At 43.8% G+C, this 15,143-nt stretch overlaps 1 protein-coding gene across 9 annotated transcripts in view; it reads left to right on the plus strand.

The window, feature by feature from the left end:
• Positions 1-15,143, plus strand: part of SYN3 (synapsin III) — a 332,551-nt gene that overhangs the window by 114,775 nt on the left and 202,633 nt on the right. For all 9 annotated transcript variants that reach the window (XM_044986995.1, XM_044986977.1, XM_044987004.1 and 6 more), the window contains one exon: positions 12,098-12,189. In XM_044986995.1, coding sequence (XP_044842930.1) covers positions 12,098-12,189 — 92 coding nt within the window. The remainder of the gene's footprint in view (positions 1-12,097; positions 12,190-15,143) is intronic.

Here is a 15,143-nt window from a genome sequence, read left to right on the forward strand (position 1 = left end):
AGGATTCTGGGTACAGTTGAGCATATCAGGCATCCCACGTTACCATGCTGTAATGATCTTTAACCGGGTGAAGCAAGGGTCCACGGCTGGTCTGAGTAAACTCTACACTGATCAAAAGCTAAGTGTTGTGGCTCTTCTGAAGCTGCTTGGGCTGTGTGGTATGCTTGTTCACGGGTAATTATCCAGAAGGGGTTTTGCTCCCAGCTCACCATTGGATCACACTGTAAATTTCCACACAGTATGTGCCCTGGGCAAAAACTTAGCTTTTCTGAAGAAAAAAATTTCTGTTTTTATAGCGAAACCAGATTTTACCTGTAACAATAAAATAGCCTGTCTTTTTTTAACAGTGGAAAGTGTTGAAGTGAAACATCCAAATGTTTAACACATTTGCAAAACAGCGTCAGGAATGAGACACTTCAATGGTTTTGATGGCAGTGCTCATTTCTGTGGCATGAGACGCAGTTACATCCATTCTTCTGGGATGCCCAGAAATGGGATTTGAATCTGAGGCGTTTGCCTTACTGCTTTTTCTCTCTCTGATTGCTGCCTATATTACATCTTCATTCTCTGTTAACAAGCCCCATTGGCTGCTTTTGGGGGAAGCAGAGAGGGGACACTGATTTTTTTATCTTGGTAAGTCGTGACCTCATTTATTTATATTGTGGTGGGAGTAATGAAAACAGAACTGTCTTTCTCTCAGCTGCTGGTTGTGAGCTATCAAGTCTGGTCATACCCCCCTACCAGCTCTGAGAGTTTCCTCTCCTCCTTGACTGTAGTTCTTGAGCTTACCCTTGTATGGAAACAGGTCAGGTTCTCAGGTTGTTTACTATGGAAATGAACTATGTGACCTCCATGCCCTCCCGCCTTCTCTTCCCCCAAGCACTCCCTTCAGCTAATTTTATCCCCACATGCATTGAGAAGACAGATGCTCCATTCATTGCCTAGTGCTGATGAATATGAGAAAAGCCTGGTAAGCCATACTGAGCTGGGTGTATACTCTCCAGTCCTGTTCCCTGGCTTCCATCCTCTCAAATCATTAATTAATTCAACCACAAGGATCCTCTTTATTTCCTTCTTAGTTTCCTTTTTGCATGCTCTTCAATTTAAACCCCGACATTGATTTATTGAGTGATCTATTAGGATGTCTAAAGTGTGCTGTATTATCCATCTCCGGGCACACATGTATGCTATTTATTTAAACCTACCCATGAGATTGCTTTGTCTTACCTTATTGCCTTTAGTGGCTGAGTAACCTCAGTGCCAAGATCCTGGAAACAGAGAGAGAGAGTGTGGTGGGAGAAAATTGATAAGGTCCTGGAAGCAGAAAGGAGAAAAGAAAGAGAGCTGGAACAGTGAAAGAGCCAGGACCAAAGATCATCAGCGACAGTGAGGATTCCAAACCTGACCCAAAGCAGGGCAGTGATACAGAAGAACTGTTATTATTTGAGGGCTGGGGGCATTTATGTTCCAAGTGCATCTGGAAAAGTTCAGCATTGCCAGAAACTTCCCACCATGCGTGCAGTTCCATTACCCAAATGTAATGCTCTCTTACTAGTAATATTTAGGAATTTTAGCTCTTCCAATGTAACATCTGTTTCTAAAGACTCCTTTCTCTTCTTGGATGTTGGAGCAATCAGTGAGGGAATTAAGCCAGAGCACTGGAAGCCACAGTTTTTATCTCTGTGTTTGAATCTCTAAAGCTTCTTTCATCCAAGGGTACATTAAATCTTTTTCTTTAGCATTTTTAGTGAATTTAGTGTTGGCCAAAGGGGCCAGATTGACAGCCATAGAGTCTTAAATTGTCTCTTTAGCCAAAAACCAGGCACAACACAGACAGCAGCTATGCAAGCTTCCCCACATTGCTCCATCAATGTACCTCAAGCCTGATCCTGAAAGACCTTGCCTAACACAGTGAGAGTAATTCAGTCTCCATGTTCATTTAGGCCTCCATTCAGTAAAGCACTTAAGCACGTGCTTAGCTGTAAGTACATGAGTATTCCCATCTCTATTCAGCAAAGCAATTAAATTGGCTTCAGTGAGACTTAAGCATGTGCTTAAAGTGTAGCTCGTGCTTAAGTGCTTTGCTGAACTGGGGACTTAATCCTTGTCCTTTCTGCCAACAAGGGAGTCAATTATGGTTGTGCTTTATGTTATGTGGATATTTTTCTCCCAAGAGTCCTTTTGTGACAATGGCATTCAGTCACTATCAAGCTGAGTCGCACTTGGAAGCAATTACCAACAGGTGGAAGTCTTGGTTTATCATATTTCCAGGGCCCTAAACCATCTAACCCCTGAGAATTTATCTATCTAAAAATTCAAGATCTCAGATTCAGTATTGCCAATTCCAAGCACTTGAAAATCATGAGTTGGTCTCCAAAACAAATGAGATTTTTAATAATAATAAATGTTGGGTTCCTTTGATTTGCCTTCTGTTCTTGAGCCCTTAGGATGTGCGTTCTCACGGTGTTCTATAAAAAAATCTTTTATAAATAACAAAAAGCTGGGGGCTCCTTCCCCCCTGAAGGAAGCTAGGCTAGAACTGCCATGAAGGAGACCCCAAATGGATTATAATATCTCGCTCTCTTTCATCTCAGTCCAACAGGTGCTTGAACACTGTGGAGCTCAGCCTCATGGGGAAGATGTGGCATATCATATTATTTTGGGTTTCCATGAATTGTATAGCTACTGATCACCCTAATCCTTGGGACATAAAAATGCAAAGGAGAATCTGAATTTTTGTTTTGTTTTGTTTTGTTGTGTTTTTTAAGTTTCTATCTGTGACAAGTTCCCTGGGGTGCAATCTGGAACTGGGGTACCACTCAGCCCTCTGTCTTACCAGCCTGAGCTCCCTCTCAGACTGTGATGCTATGACAAGCAAACCCCTCCAGGTCCTGCATTCACACAGCCATCCACAGACAGGGACTCACCCAGCTGACTTACATGAATGCTTTCACCAGCCACTCAAGAACCAACAATAGATAGGCTCTAGCGAATTCCCTTCCCCCTGCCCCCCAGCCTAGGACCCCAGAGCTGTACCGTCTTGTCCTGGTCAGAAGCCTGACCAGTGTAAGTTTATGACCCAGTACGCCCCTCCCTCGATGTGGAGAGGACATGCACCAGCCTTTGTTTCTGAGCAGATTTCCCTTGCACTTCAAGCAACACACTGTTTTAGGTAAAAAAATATACAACAGATTTATTAACTACAGAAAGATAGATTTTAAGTGATTATAAGTAGTAAGCATACAGATAAAATGTGGTTACCTAACAAGTAAAATCACAATCTGAGTTCTATGAACTAGACAGGATTTAAATTGAGCAATATCTCACCCTGATGGTATAGCTCCTTAATACACAAGCGGGAATTCTCCTTTTCAGCCTGGGACCACCTCCCCAGTTCAGTCTTTGTTCTCTAGACATGTTTCCAGGTGTGGAGTTGTGTGGGGAGTGAGGCCAAATGATGATGTCACTTCCCCTTTTTATAGCTTCTTCCAGCTTGCTGGAAAGATCCTTTGCTATGACATGAGTCAAGCAGCCTCCATTGAGTATGTGGTCTCTGAGAGGTGTCTATTGTATACAGTTCCTTGGGTAATCCTCCTGTGTGTGTGTATATTCCCCTTAATGGGCCATCATCACTTTCTGGCTGCCCCATTGTTGTACCTGAAAGACTGGTTGTGAGCATTTCTAACTTCACAACATATTTCAGTAACACACACAGCAAAACCTCATAACTTCACATACAATGATAGCACATACAACTTAAGAGGATATTAATGTTCAACAGATTAAGACTTTTAAAATGATATCTTACAAGATATATTTTGTACAAAACATAACATGATTATATGACAGTGGCGAGTATGGGGGTGCCAGGGTGTTGCTTTGGGGTAAAGAGTGTCACACTATCCTTTTTCCTTTCTAAGAGCTTTGAGAATATAACCATTGTAGATGGAGGCAAACTAAACACTATAGTTAAAAGCTAGTATACTTCTACCTTGATATAACGCGACCTGATATAACACGAATTCGGACATAACATGGTAAAGCAGCGCTCCAGGGGGGTGGGGCTGCGCGCTCCGGTGGATCAAAGCAAGTTTGATATAATGCAGTTTCACCTATAATGCGGTAAGATTTTTTCACCCCCAAGGACAGCGTTATATCGGGTAGAAGTGTAGCTACTTTTTCTTAAAGGTCACAGGTTATTCAGGCTTCTCCACCCTCCTCCATTACACCCACCTAGAGTTGGCCTTTTGGGCCCATGAAATCCAATGGCCACAAGTCCTTCTTAATCTTGTTTTTAGGAAGGATCTCAGATCTGATCTTAGCTGTGGGAGAGGCATTGCTGCCTGGGCTGGTGCTGATGGCACTAGGGCCCACTTACAGAAAGCTGCCTCCAGCTGAGCATGCTCCTCTGCTCAACAACTGGTGTGACCTGTGGCCACAAGGGAGTGAAGCTGGATACAGTAGCGGGTACAGCATAGCCTGTGTCTAGACACAGGACTGAGAATAAGGGACTTCTGGATATTTTCAGGGGATGGAGAGGATAATGAAGTGGATAAATCTGGTAAGATGCAGTGAGGCCCCTGTTAGAAGTCCCTGTTATCTAAAGTCACTGAACCTGGCCCAGATAATTCTGTCCTTTTTTATTATTACTTATCACTTTTTCCTGAGGAATGTGTAGGGTGACCAGATGTCCTGATTTTATAGGGACAGTCCTGATTTTTGGGTCTTTTTCTTATATAGGCTCCTATTACCCCCCACCCCCATCCCAATTTTTCACATTTGCTGTCTGGTCACCCTAGGAATGTGTGATCTGGAAATCTGGTGATTTCTAGAAATGTCCCCTCCTCCCAATAGCATGGTGCAGCATGTGCACCACACCACTTCAGAGAATGAGTGTCCGAGAATAACACAGAGGATTAGCAGCAGAGATAGTGCAGTTTTTCTCTTGCAGAATCTGCTGCCTTTTGGGTAGTTTTTCTTCAGGTTTCCTAGAGCATCCTTCCTCAGCCCTTATGTCAGCTAATGACTCTATGCAAGAACAGAAAGGGTTAAGGAGAGAACTGCTCAGGCCAGAAGGCTCATGTAAATTAGTAAAGGTCGGTCCTGTTGCTCTCCCATCTCCTCTCTTTCCCACCATTTCTTTCTTTATCTCTCTCTCTAATACTCATTCTTCTTTTGCAGCTCATTCACTTGTTCCCACGGCATGGTTTATTTTCAGGGTATCATTATTCAATGAACTCCTCTATATATGCTTCTGGAAATCTCTTGTGGAATAGGGTTATGACTGTGCTGGTAATGTTGACAAGAATTGCTCATGAATTATCTAGACAAAAGAGAGTTATAATGCAGAGGATCTCTCTAGTTTTATTGTACTTAAATTCCTAAATTGGTATTTTAATTAGCAGCATAGAGCGGGCATTCTGAAAGGAAGAATCTGATAGGCCAAAGAAGTGTAGTCACATGGACAATCCTTTCTAGCCACATGGATTAAGCACTCATTAAACAACCATGTAGTTATTTGTTTTGTTTGTTGTTTGGGGTTTTTTTTAAGCAACTCAAAATGCTTATGAAAGAAAGCATTTCAAGAAGAGCAGTTCTTGAATGTAGATACCTACAGTTAGGTGGCGGTTGTCACAGTATTGCTAAATCTATTATTCACAAATCATGACAATAGGCCTCCAGAAAACTGAGACTGATTTAAAAATAATGAAGTTTTTAAAACAATGAAACTGTTCTTTATTTGCCCTCTGCTCTTTAGAGCCAGTAGGTTTCATGTTTTTGAGCTATTTGCTGAGACAACAGGCCTAGAAATGTTCTTTTTTTTTTTTAATTGAATCTGAGATTTTAATATAGTGGCATGACTGAGCTGGGGCTTTAAAAAAACCAACAAATATCGCGAGACTGGCAATAAATGCCTGACAGCTGACAACACTGAATGGCACTTAACCTTTAGCACAGGCACCAAGTGGCATGTGGCTACCTGGTCTCAGTGTTCCCTGTAGGCTGCGTGCATTCACACCGACTCAGAGCCATTAAACAGCATGCATAAGACCTCTCATTGGACACACAGTGTCCCACTCCCCAGCTGCACCTTCTTCACCTTCCTTCCTTCCCTGAAGGATAACTCATACATCAAACACGTATCCCATTCCCACTCCCTGCACTCATGCACACATCCTGTTCGCCCTTCTTCCTGCCCAGGGACTATGGACTGCAGAGTCATTAAAACCCTGTAACTCTGTAAATGTCAGTATTAGCATAGTGCAAATCAATATTTACAAAGTGCTGGCTTTGTCACCTACAAACATTGGAAATTATCAACCAGAACTGTTGGAAATGTCAGTGCAAAATGATTGAGATCCCATTTACTGGGTTAAAAATTAGGCCCCCACCCCCCAAGAGAGACCATACTGCTCTAGCATGATGACAACTGGCTCATTCCAGAAGCAAGGCTGGGAAGGGCAAAGTGTCCTAGCCAGAGGTGGGTCCTTGCAACATAAGGGCTTAAAGAGGAGAAAAAAGGGGGAATTAATGGGGATCCTTAGGAAGATGGAGAGGCATCTCAGGGGAAAGGATAGGCAGTAAAGATGGACAGGCCTCTCAGGGGAAGGGATAGGCAGTAAAGAGAAAAGCAAATAGAAAGGATGAAAATCCTCTTCTGCTTCTTCTAAATACTGCCTAAAACTTAATATACCCAGCATCAGCCTCTCAGGGTGTCAAGTAGTTCATATAGAGTATTCATCAGGTGCGAAGAGCAAAACTCATGGAGTGAAAAACCAGCCAAAGAGAAGAGGAATTAGAAAGTCTGCTGTGGAATTTCTGGATTCTGTTCAAAGATCTGTGTGAGTGCATACACTTACAGTGTATGTATGTTTGTATGCAGATACAGTATTGCATATACAGTTATGGAGGTGTCCTGTCAACGCCAGAATTAAGGTGGCATTGAAATTTGCAGTTAAAGCTGTATAAAAATCTGTGTGTGTGTGTAGTCATATAAAAATCTAATGTAACCTTGTCTTTTATTTTAAATAGGAACCAACGAAAGGAGCTTTTCATTAGATTAAAAGCAGATGAGGGCTTAGAAAGTTCAGTAGCTCAAAAACCAAGAACACAGGGAGTGCTGGGAACTGTGTGGACATGCTAAGCCTGCTAGCTTTAAAAAAAAAATCACAATCCTCCTCTCCACTGCCATGCAGGAGATTAAACTAGAGTCAAATGCATCTGATTAGGGAACAGAATGGAATCTCTTTTCTGGGCTTTCTTTCTTTTTCGTATTGCCATTGTTTGTTCAGTGGCTGGTTCTGCACGATGGAATAAGTGATGTTGACTTGGGGGAAGAAATCACTTTACTCCTCTCTATCTGCCTGTCGAATTTCTGTTGGCAGAGTGTCCTGTGTAGTGCCTGCTTCCCTGTCAGAGACCTGAGAATTTTCTTCTGCCCTTTATTTTTCCCCATCCCCACCGCCCCACCCCGCCCCTTTATACCTTTGGACTTGCATCACCACCATCAACTTTCTGACCAATGGCTGGTGAGCAGGATTCCTTTTGCAGCCAATCACAGCCACAGTATGAAACATACATTCCCCTCCACTCTTCAGGGGCTGAACATGCTGCTTCCAAAGTGCTCCTTAGCTCCCATCTAGCTCAAGGAGCGAGAGATTTGGACAGGGATTTTAACACAAGTTGTACTGCTTTAAACCCCCAAGTGTGGACAGTTATATTGGCATAAATATGCTTCTATTACCATAGCTTGTTCTCATACAAAAAGGGGAATAAGCTACGTCGGCATAAGGCACCTTTGTACTGGACTAGCTGCGCCCACATTAGGGGTTATATAGATGTCATTGTTTTGGTTTTTAAAAAATCATGCCCCTAACCAAAATAGTTGTGCCAGTGCAAAAACTGTGTATGTTTTCCAGGCTTATGCCCAAGTCTTCCACATCACAGTATCGAGAATTGGTATTGGCAAAAACGAATTAATTTACATTTACAATTCATTTTATGCTTTTAAATTTTGAGTAATTTTCTGCTTTGTTCTGTGGCAAATATATAAACAATGCCTCAACCCCTCAAAAATATTTAATCAAAATGTTTCTTTGGCACCTAAAACTTTGTCAAGTTTTTGGCAGCATTCAGAGCAAAGATTGGGATGGAAAGAGTCCAGAGAAGTTGGAGGTTTCATAAAAAGTTCTGAAGTTTGAGGAAAGTTTGGGAAGTTTGGCGGGAGGTGGGCCGAGGGAGGAGTTAAAACACTTAAATACTTTTTGTGAAAAATGTCTTTCGTCATTTAACCTCAAAATGTAAATGTGAGTCTGCTAAATTCTGGAACCCCCAGAGTTACAAAGGGTGTGGCTTTGCAGTCAATGGGAGCCAGCCTTCCAGCATGGGTTGCCACACTTGGGGCTAGCAAGGCTCCCTCAAGTACTCTTTAAAAAAGGAGTGTAGGGTACCCTTTGAAGTGGGGGCTCAGGCTCTGAAGCCTAGGGAGGGGACAGGCTTCAGAGTCCGAGCTCCAGCCTGAGCTGTAACTTCAAAGCATTGTCTCTGCAGCTGTTTTAGACTGAGCACTAGTTCAAGTTCTGCTATCCCAAGTCTATTGATATGGCTGGGAGGCTTACTGGACCTGGACCTGATTCTATGTTAAGTAGAAGTGCAAAGTGAGTGTAAAACATCACCAGATTAGAATGGTATCATCTACATCCACTTAGCACAGGCATAAATGACTACATGATGTGTCAAGGAAAGGTCCATCAGACCTTCCCCTCTGATGCACAGTTATCTATCAATCTCTCTCTCTCTCTGTGCACTGACTGCTTTCAAAGACTGCTTTTGTCTGCAAGGTGAGCACAGGTTCATAAAGGCATCAAACCATGAGCTTCCAGCCAAGGAAGTTGTCAGGCCTAAAAAAGCCACAGAGCAAAAAAATACAGGGCCTGATGGGAAATCAACAGGAAACAATTCTTGCTGAAGGTTCAGCCTTCTTCCAAATGTTAGCTATCAGGGGCCTGTCTGATAGCACAAAGCACCTAGGTGAAAGAGTCAATGGCTGTTAACTTAGCAGAGTAAGGCAGAAAACCGGTGCCAGAAAAAGGTGATAATAGGTGAGAATATGTGCTGGATAGGTCAGTGTTGGGCACTCTAAAAATACCTTATATGGATAGGGCTATTTACACATATCAGGGAGTTTTGGTGACATCATATGGTCCAATTCTACATTTTCTCACTCAGGCAAAATTTCCATTAAAGTCGAAGGCCTGAGTAAAGACTGCATGAGTGAGAGTAGGGTAGCCTTCAGAGTGACACATAGTCCATAGGGTATGTTCAGATTGTGCAGGATATAAGCACTTTTTAAAAGTAAGTCTCTGGCCCACTCATGGTTGCCAGGTTAACCCTCCAAATGTAAGCCGTGTCTAACTGATGCAGCAATGTCTGACAGAGTCTGCCGATAGCATGAAACAATGACTCTGGGAGGGGTGAACTCTCTTGCTCTAGTAAACTCAATAGAGATAGACAAACTTAGATCTTATACAGATCAGAACACTGGCGTGGTGATGGGTAGGTAAAACTGTGATATTGGAGAGAACATGACCAATCATCAAACAGCTGACAGTAGTTCATTTGTGCACTTGTGGTCCCATTTGAACTCCTTGGCACAAAGAGTTCCTTTTGGACGGTGGGGAATTTCTGTTATGGAAGGATTCCAATGTAAAAGTTGTTTAAGGGACTTCCTTACAATGTTTGAAGAGTAGATGTGATGTTACAGGCACTACATGTAGCCGGCCAATTGCATTATCAGTATGGCTAATCCCAAGCATTCAAAGCTCACAAGTCAGACTCAGGCCTAAAAAATGGTGAGATTTTTTTTTAAATGTGGACATGATGGGGTGTATAAACCCCACATTAGAACTGAAGGGGTTAAGGAGCAGTGCTGGACCCAGGTGACTCTGCCCCCTACACCTACAGAGCCTGCTCCAACTGGAGCAGGAACTTAAAAAGGAGCCAGACTGCCCCCAGCTGAGCTGACAGGATACAGGGACAGACCTGGTCTGACAGCTCCTGAGCAAGGCTGCTATAGATGCCATTGCTGCAAGGAAGGGGCTAGCACTGAGCCCAGCTATGCTGAAAGTTTTGTTATTCTTTTTTGTTGTTGTTGCTATATTATGTTAGACTTTGAGATGTTGGGAGGAGGCCAGGGGCCCAGGGAAGCAGCCTGAAAGCACTCCAGTGTGCTTGATATTGTTGCCTCTCTTCCACCCCTTGTCTCTGCTGTCAGGAAGGGATAGTGAAATGGAGAGCCTCCGGGCAAGGGCGAGCCACCTGCAGGAGAGGGCTGAAGACCTTCCCTTTGTGAAGACATGGGACTCTATATATTCCAATGGACTCTCCTTTCCTGGAAGGGGATGATTATTAATCAGTGACCCGGCCACCAATTCGCAGTGCTATAGTTGCAGGCGAGGAGCACTGGAGGTGGCGGGGAGGAATATTGAGGCCCGGCATCCTAACCACTAGGAAAAGTCACCAATAAACCCAAGGCCTCACCCCATCATAGTGGGGTTATTCTAATTTGCTTTCTGGTTTCTGAACGTTTAGGGTGCACTCACTTCTTATTTTCAAGCTTTTCTGTGCATCTATGAGAGTTTGAAACACTTTTTAAAATGAAATTTGACATATTGATGATTTAGTTGGGGATTGGTCCTGCTTTGAGCAGGGGGTTGGACTAGATGACCTCCTGAGGTCCCTTCCAACCCTGATATTCTATGATTCTCTAATTCTCATACAATCTCTTGATTTCAGTTACTGGGCCTTTAAGGAAAACACTAATTTATTGTATGACTCATGATGAAATGGTGAGAGTTGGCAACACTGCATAGCTATGAAATTAGGTAGAAGCCAGTTTGAACTAGTTAGAGGACAACATTGCCCAATTGCTTTTTAAAAAATCTGTAATGAAAAGCCACACCTGAAATTAAAAGATGTGTCCCCTTTTTCCCTTGTAATGATTCAAGTGAGAAGATCAATTTTCTGCATCCAAATGTAGGCCTTGTTACTGCAATGAGATACAGAATGAGAGAGACTCCTGCATCCCCATGGCACCCAGTTGATTTAATAGGGCTTTATATGGGTATAGGGGTTTACCTGCATGTATCTTGTTGCAGAATCAGGACTTTGAAAGCTATGGTGATAGGCACTTTAGACAGACATATTATGCCTCACTACAGTTTATTCATTAAACTGTAATTAGGGAAGATCTTTAGAAATTTTGAATATCCTGACTGGCTAATATTGACATCCTACTCCCGCTTATAATGCTCAATACATTCTGCAAGTCTAATTTGCACTCCTTTCTTCATTATATTTCACATTGGCAACCAGACCCTCAATCAAATGCATTTCTAGGGGATTATTACATATATGACACTGTTAAAGTCCTTGGGATCCACCTGAGACATGCAGCAGGCATAGTCACCTAGCACTCACCTTTTACCTCTAATTGCTTAATTATTCTTTGCTAACCTTTTCGGGAGTGTGAGTTACACTTTATAAAGAGAACGCACTGAATTGTTTTAATAATTAAACATTAACTTAGTAACCTACCCAGCTCCACTAAACATGTAATAATCAAACCTTTAATAGCTAAGCCACTTCAGCTAGATTCTCCTGTTTGTCACCTTCCTGCAGCATAATGAGGTTTTTGGCTATTAAGGGAGGCATAAATCTCTTGCATTAGGTTTATAGCTGGCCAGTGCCATGACAGTGGATTCAGACATAATTCCAAATGAATGTTTCCAAGTGGGAACTTGAGTCATATTCAAATGACTTTACCTCTGTTTTTGTTTTTTGGCCTGATGATTCTTAATTCCTTTAGTATTTATTATTGCAATAAACCTAATCCCGAGTAGTCATGCAGCATTAGTGTTTGAGCAATAAACATTTCTCCAGTGTTTCCATTACAAATCAGCAGTAATTGGATCTGCTGTTGCCTCATGGAAAACTTTTGAAAGAAACATTCCATGTGAAGACAGGTTTGCATTTCTGTCAATTTATTCTTTGTGTTTTCTGTCATCGTGTAACGCTCTGTTCTTTCACTTCACTGCAGGCTGAGTTCTCAGAGCTGAACCTGGCTGCTTACGTTACTGGTGGCTGCATGGTGGACATGCAGGTCATGAGGAACGGCACCAAAGTAGTAAGGTGAGAAACGCCGACTTTCCTTACATTTCTTTCTCTTTTAGAGAGATGTGGGAGTAAGTGGGATGGGTCGGGTACCTGGCCACAGCCCACTGAGGTCAATGGACAGGCCCCCATTGACTTTGGTGGGCTTTGGATCAGGGCCCAAATGTACATTATTTCCTAGGTTTGTTTTCTAGCCTCACTTTTCCCCACCCATTTAATTTAGGCAGAAATGTCCCATTCTCATAATATTTTGAACCTCAGGCCTGATGGTAGGCAATGGTCTTCATTTCACCTTTCACTCTCGTATTCTCCTGCTGACTTACTTTGACTGTAAATACTGGCTTGCACGCACAACCAGCCCCATATGCGTTCCACTTTGGCTGGGACAGTCTGCTTGAATATCTGCAGGTCTGGTGGCTGCCGAATACTTCCATATACTTCATCTACCAACCTGCCTGCTCCTCAGCACCACCTTCCTTAGGGAAGATTTTCCTCTTCAACATTGCCTTCTGCGTTACCTCAGGGGAGGATGCTATATCTCAGTCTGTTGGATAGTTCTGTAGTTGTTAGCATTTCAGCATAACCACCTTGCATCAACCACAGTCTACTGCAGGCAAAGGCACATCCAGCAGTGCTGCTCTCTCTTCATCCTCGCCATCTATCCATTTATTAGTCAGACAGCATTAGTCCACTTCTTTCTGGTACTGAGGTGCCCAGAATATCAATATGGTATGTTAGGTGCAATCTAACCTATGTCATATATAGAGCAATGATCACCTCTCTATTCCATGATGGGAATGATACTGTATATGCAGCCCCCAAATCACATTTTTTTCCAAGTTCACTTCTTAGTTTATTCTGTCATTACCATTTTTCAAATTTATTTTGTTTTCTTTATCCAGATGTAATAGCTTATATTTGTTCAGGTTGGAAATATAATCTTCTTCTTCCCTACCCATTTTTCTAACCACTGTAAGTTCTCTTTGTATTATTTCTTGATACTCAGTGAGTTATCTTACAGACCCAAATACAGTATCTTAACTAGCATGCTCTCTACGTATTCTTCTAGAGCAGAGGTGGGCAAACTACGGCCCGTGGGCCACATCCGGCCCGCGGGACCATCCTGCCCGGCACCTGAGCTCCCAGCCAGGGAGGCTAGCCCCCGGCCCCTCCCCCACTATCCACCCTCCCCCACAGCCTCAGCGTGCCACGCCGCCCGCGCTCTGGCCCGCCACTCCTGCCGGGCAGCACGGGCGGCATGGCTGGCTCTGGCTGGGCAGCGGGACTGCGAGCTCCTGCTGCTCTGAGCAGCATGATAAGGGGGCAGGGGGTTGGATAAGGGGCAAGGAATCCAGGGGGGCAGTCAGGGGATAGGGAGCAGGGGCTGTTGGATAGGCGTGGGTGTCCCGGGGGGCTGGCAGGGGGTAGGGGTGTGGATAGGGGGCAGGGGTGTGGATAAGGGGTGAAGCAGTCAGGGAACAGGGAGCAGGGGAGGTTGGATGGGGAGGGTCCCGGGGGGTGGTTGGGGCGGGGGTCCCAGGAAGGGGCAGTCAGGGCACAAGTAGCTGGGGAGAGTTGGATGGGTCGGGGGTTCTGAGGGGGACGGGAGGGGGTGGGAAGTGGGAGGGGGTGGGGGCCAGGCTGTTTGGGGAGGCACAATCTTCCCTACCCAGCCCTCCATACAGTTTCACAATGCCAATGTGGCCCTCGGGCCAGAAAGTTTGCTCACTCCTGTTCTAGAGCATTAATATAGATCAGAGGTAGGCAGCCTATGGCACGTGTGCCAAAGGCGGCATGCGAACTGATTTTCAGTGGCACTCACACTGCCTGGGTCCTGGCCACCGGTCCATGGGGCTCTGCATTTTAATTTAATTTTAAATGAAGCTTCTTAAACATTTTAAAAACCTTATCTACTTTACATACAACAATAGTTTAGTTATATATTATAGACTTCTAGAAAGAGACCTTCTAAAAACATTAAAATGTATTACTGGCACGCGAAACCTTAAATTAGGATGAATAAATGAAGACTTGGCACACCACCTCTGAAAGGTTGCTGATCCCTGATATAGATGTTAGAATTGATCAGATCTCACATTGATCACTGGGACATCCCACTAGACCAGGGACTGGCAATCTTTGGCATGCAGCCCGCCAGGGTGAGGCCCCTGGTGGGCTGGGCTGGTTTGTTTACCTGCCACATCCGCAGGTTCGGCTGATCGCGGCTCCCACTGGCTGCGGTTCGCCGCTCCAGGCCAATGGGGGCTGCAGGAAGCGTCTTGGGCTGAGAGATGTGCTGACCACCACTTCCCACCACCCCCATTGGCCTGGGACAGTGAACCAGGGCCAGTGGGAGCCGCGATTGGCCAAACCTGCGGATGCGGCAGGTAAACAAACCAGCCTGGCTCTCCAGGGGGCTTACCCTGGTGGGCCGTGTGCCAAAGGTTGCCAATCCATGCACTAAATATATCCCACAAACTTGATGCTGTTGAGCTTTTTTTGTCTGGCAATTTTTCCATGATTGTGGCTGTGCTTGTTTCTATGCAAATTTCCAATGATTTTTCCATGTAAGATTTCGTGAGTCTGTGTTAAATATTTAAAATTCAGATCTATGACATCTGTTGTGTTCACTTGTCCCACTAATTTTTGCCCCCCAGTGCACAAATTATTTCCATGCTATGTGCATCCATCAGCTGGTGGTCAGTGCCAGTCTACTCCTTTGTTCATTCACACACAAAACAGGAAAGCTATTCAAGAAGATCACCTGTGTTGATCCCATTTTCTTTTCTCTTCCCATGTCCTTAAATTATTCATGAGTCTATCAAAATTTCCCTTCATTTATTAAACTGTTACTGACAATAAAACTTTGTGTCTGAAAAAGGGGGTGTTTTCTGTTTGTGATGAGTGAGTTGTCTGTATTATAGGGTGTCTGTCTGCATGGGTATTTATATATGAGAAAGAGTATGTGTATC

This window comes from Mauremys mutica, chromosome 1, assembly GCF_020497125.1.
Source record: "Mauremys mutica isolate MM-2020 ecotype Southern chromosome 1, ASM2049712v1, whole genome shotgun sequence".
In the NCBI taxonomy this organism is placed as follows: Eukaryota; Metazoa; Chordata; order Testudines; family Geoemydidae; genus Mauremys; species Mauremys mutica.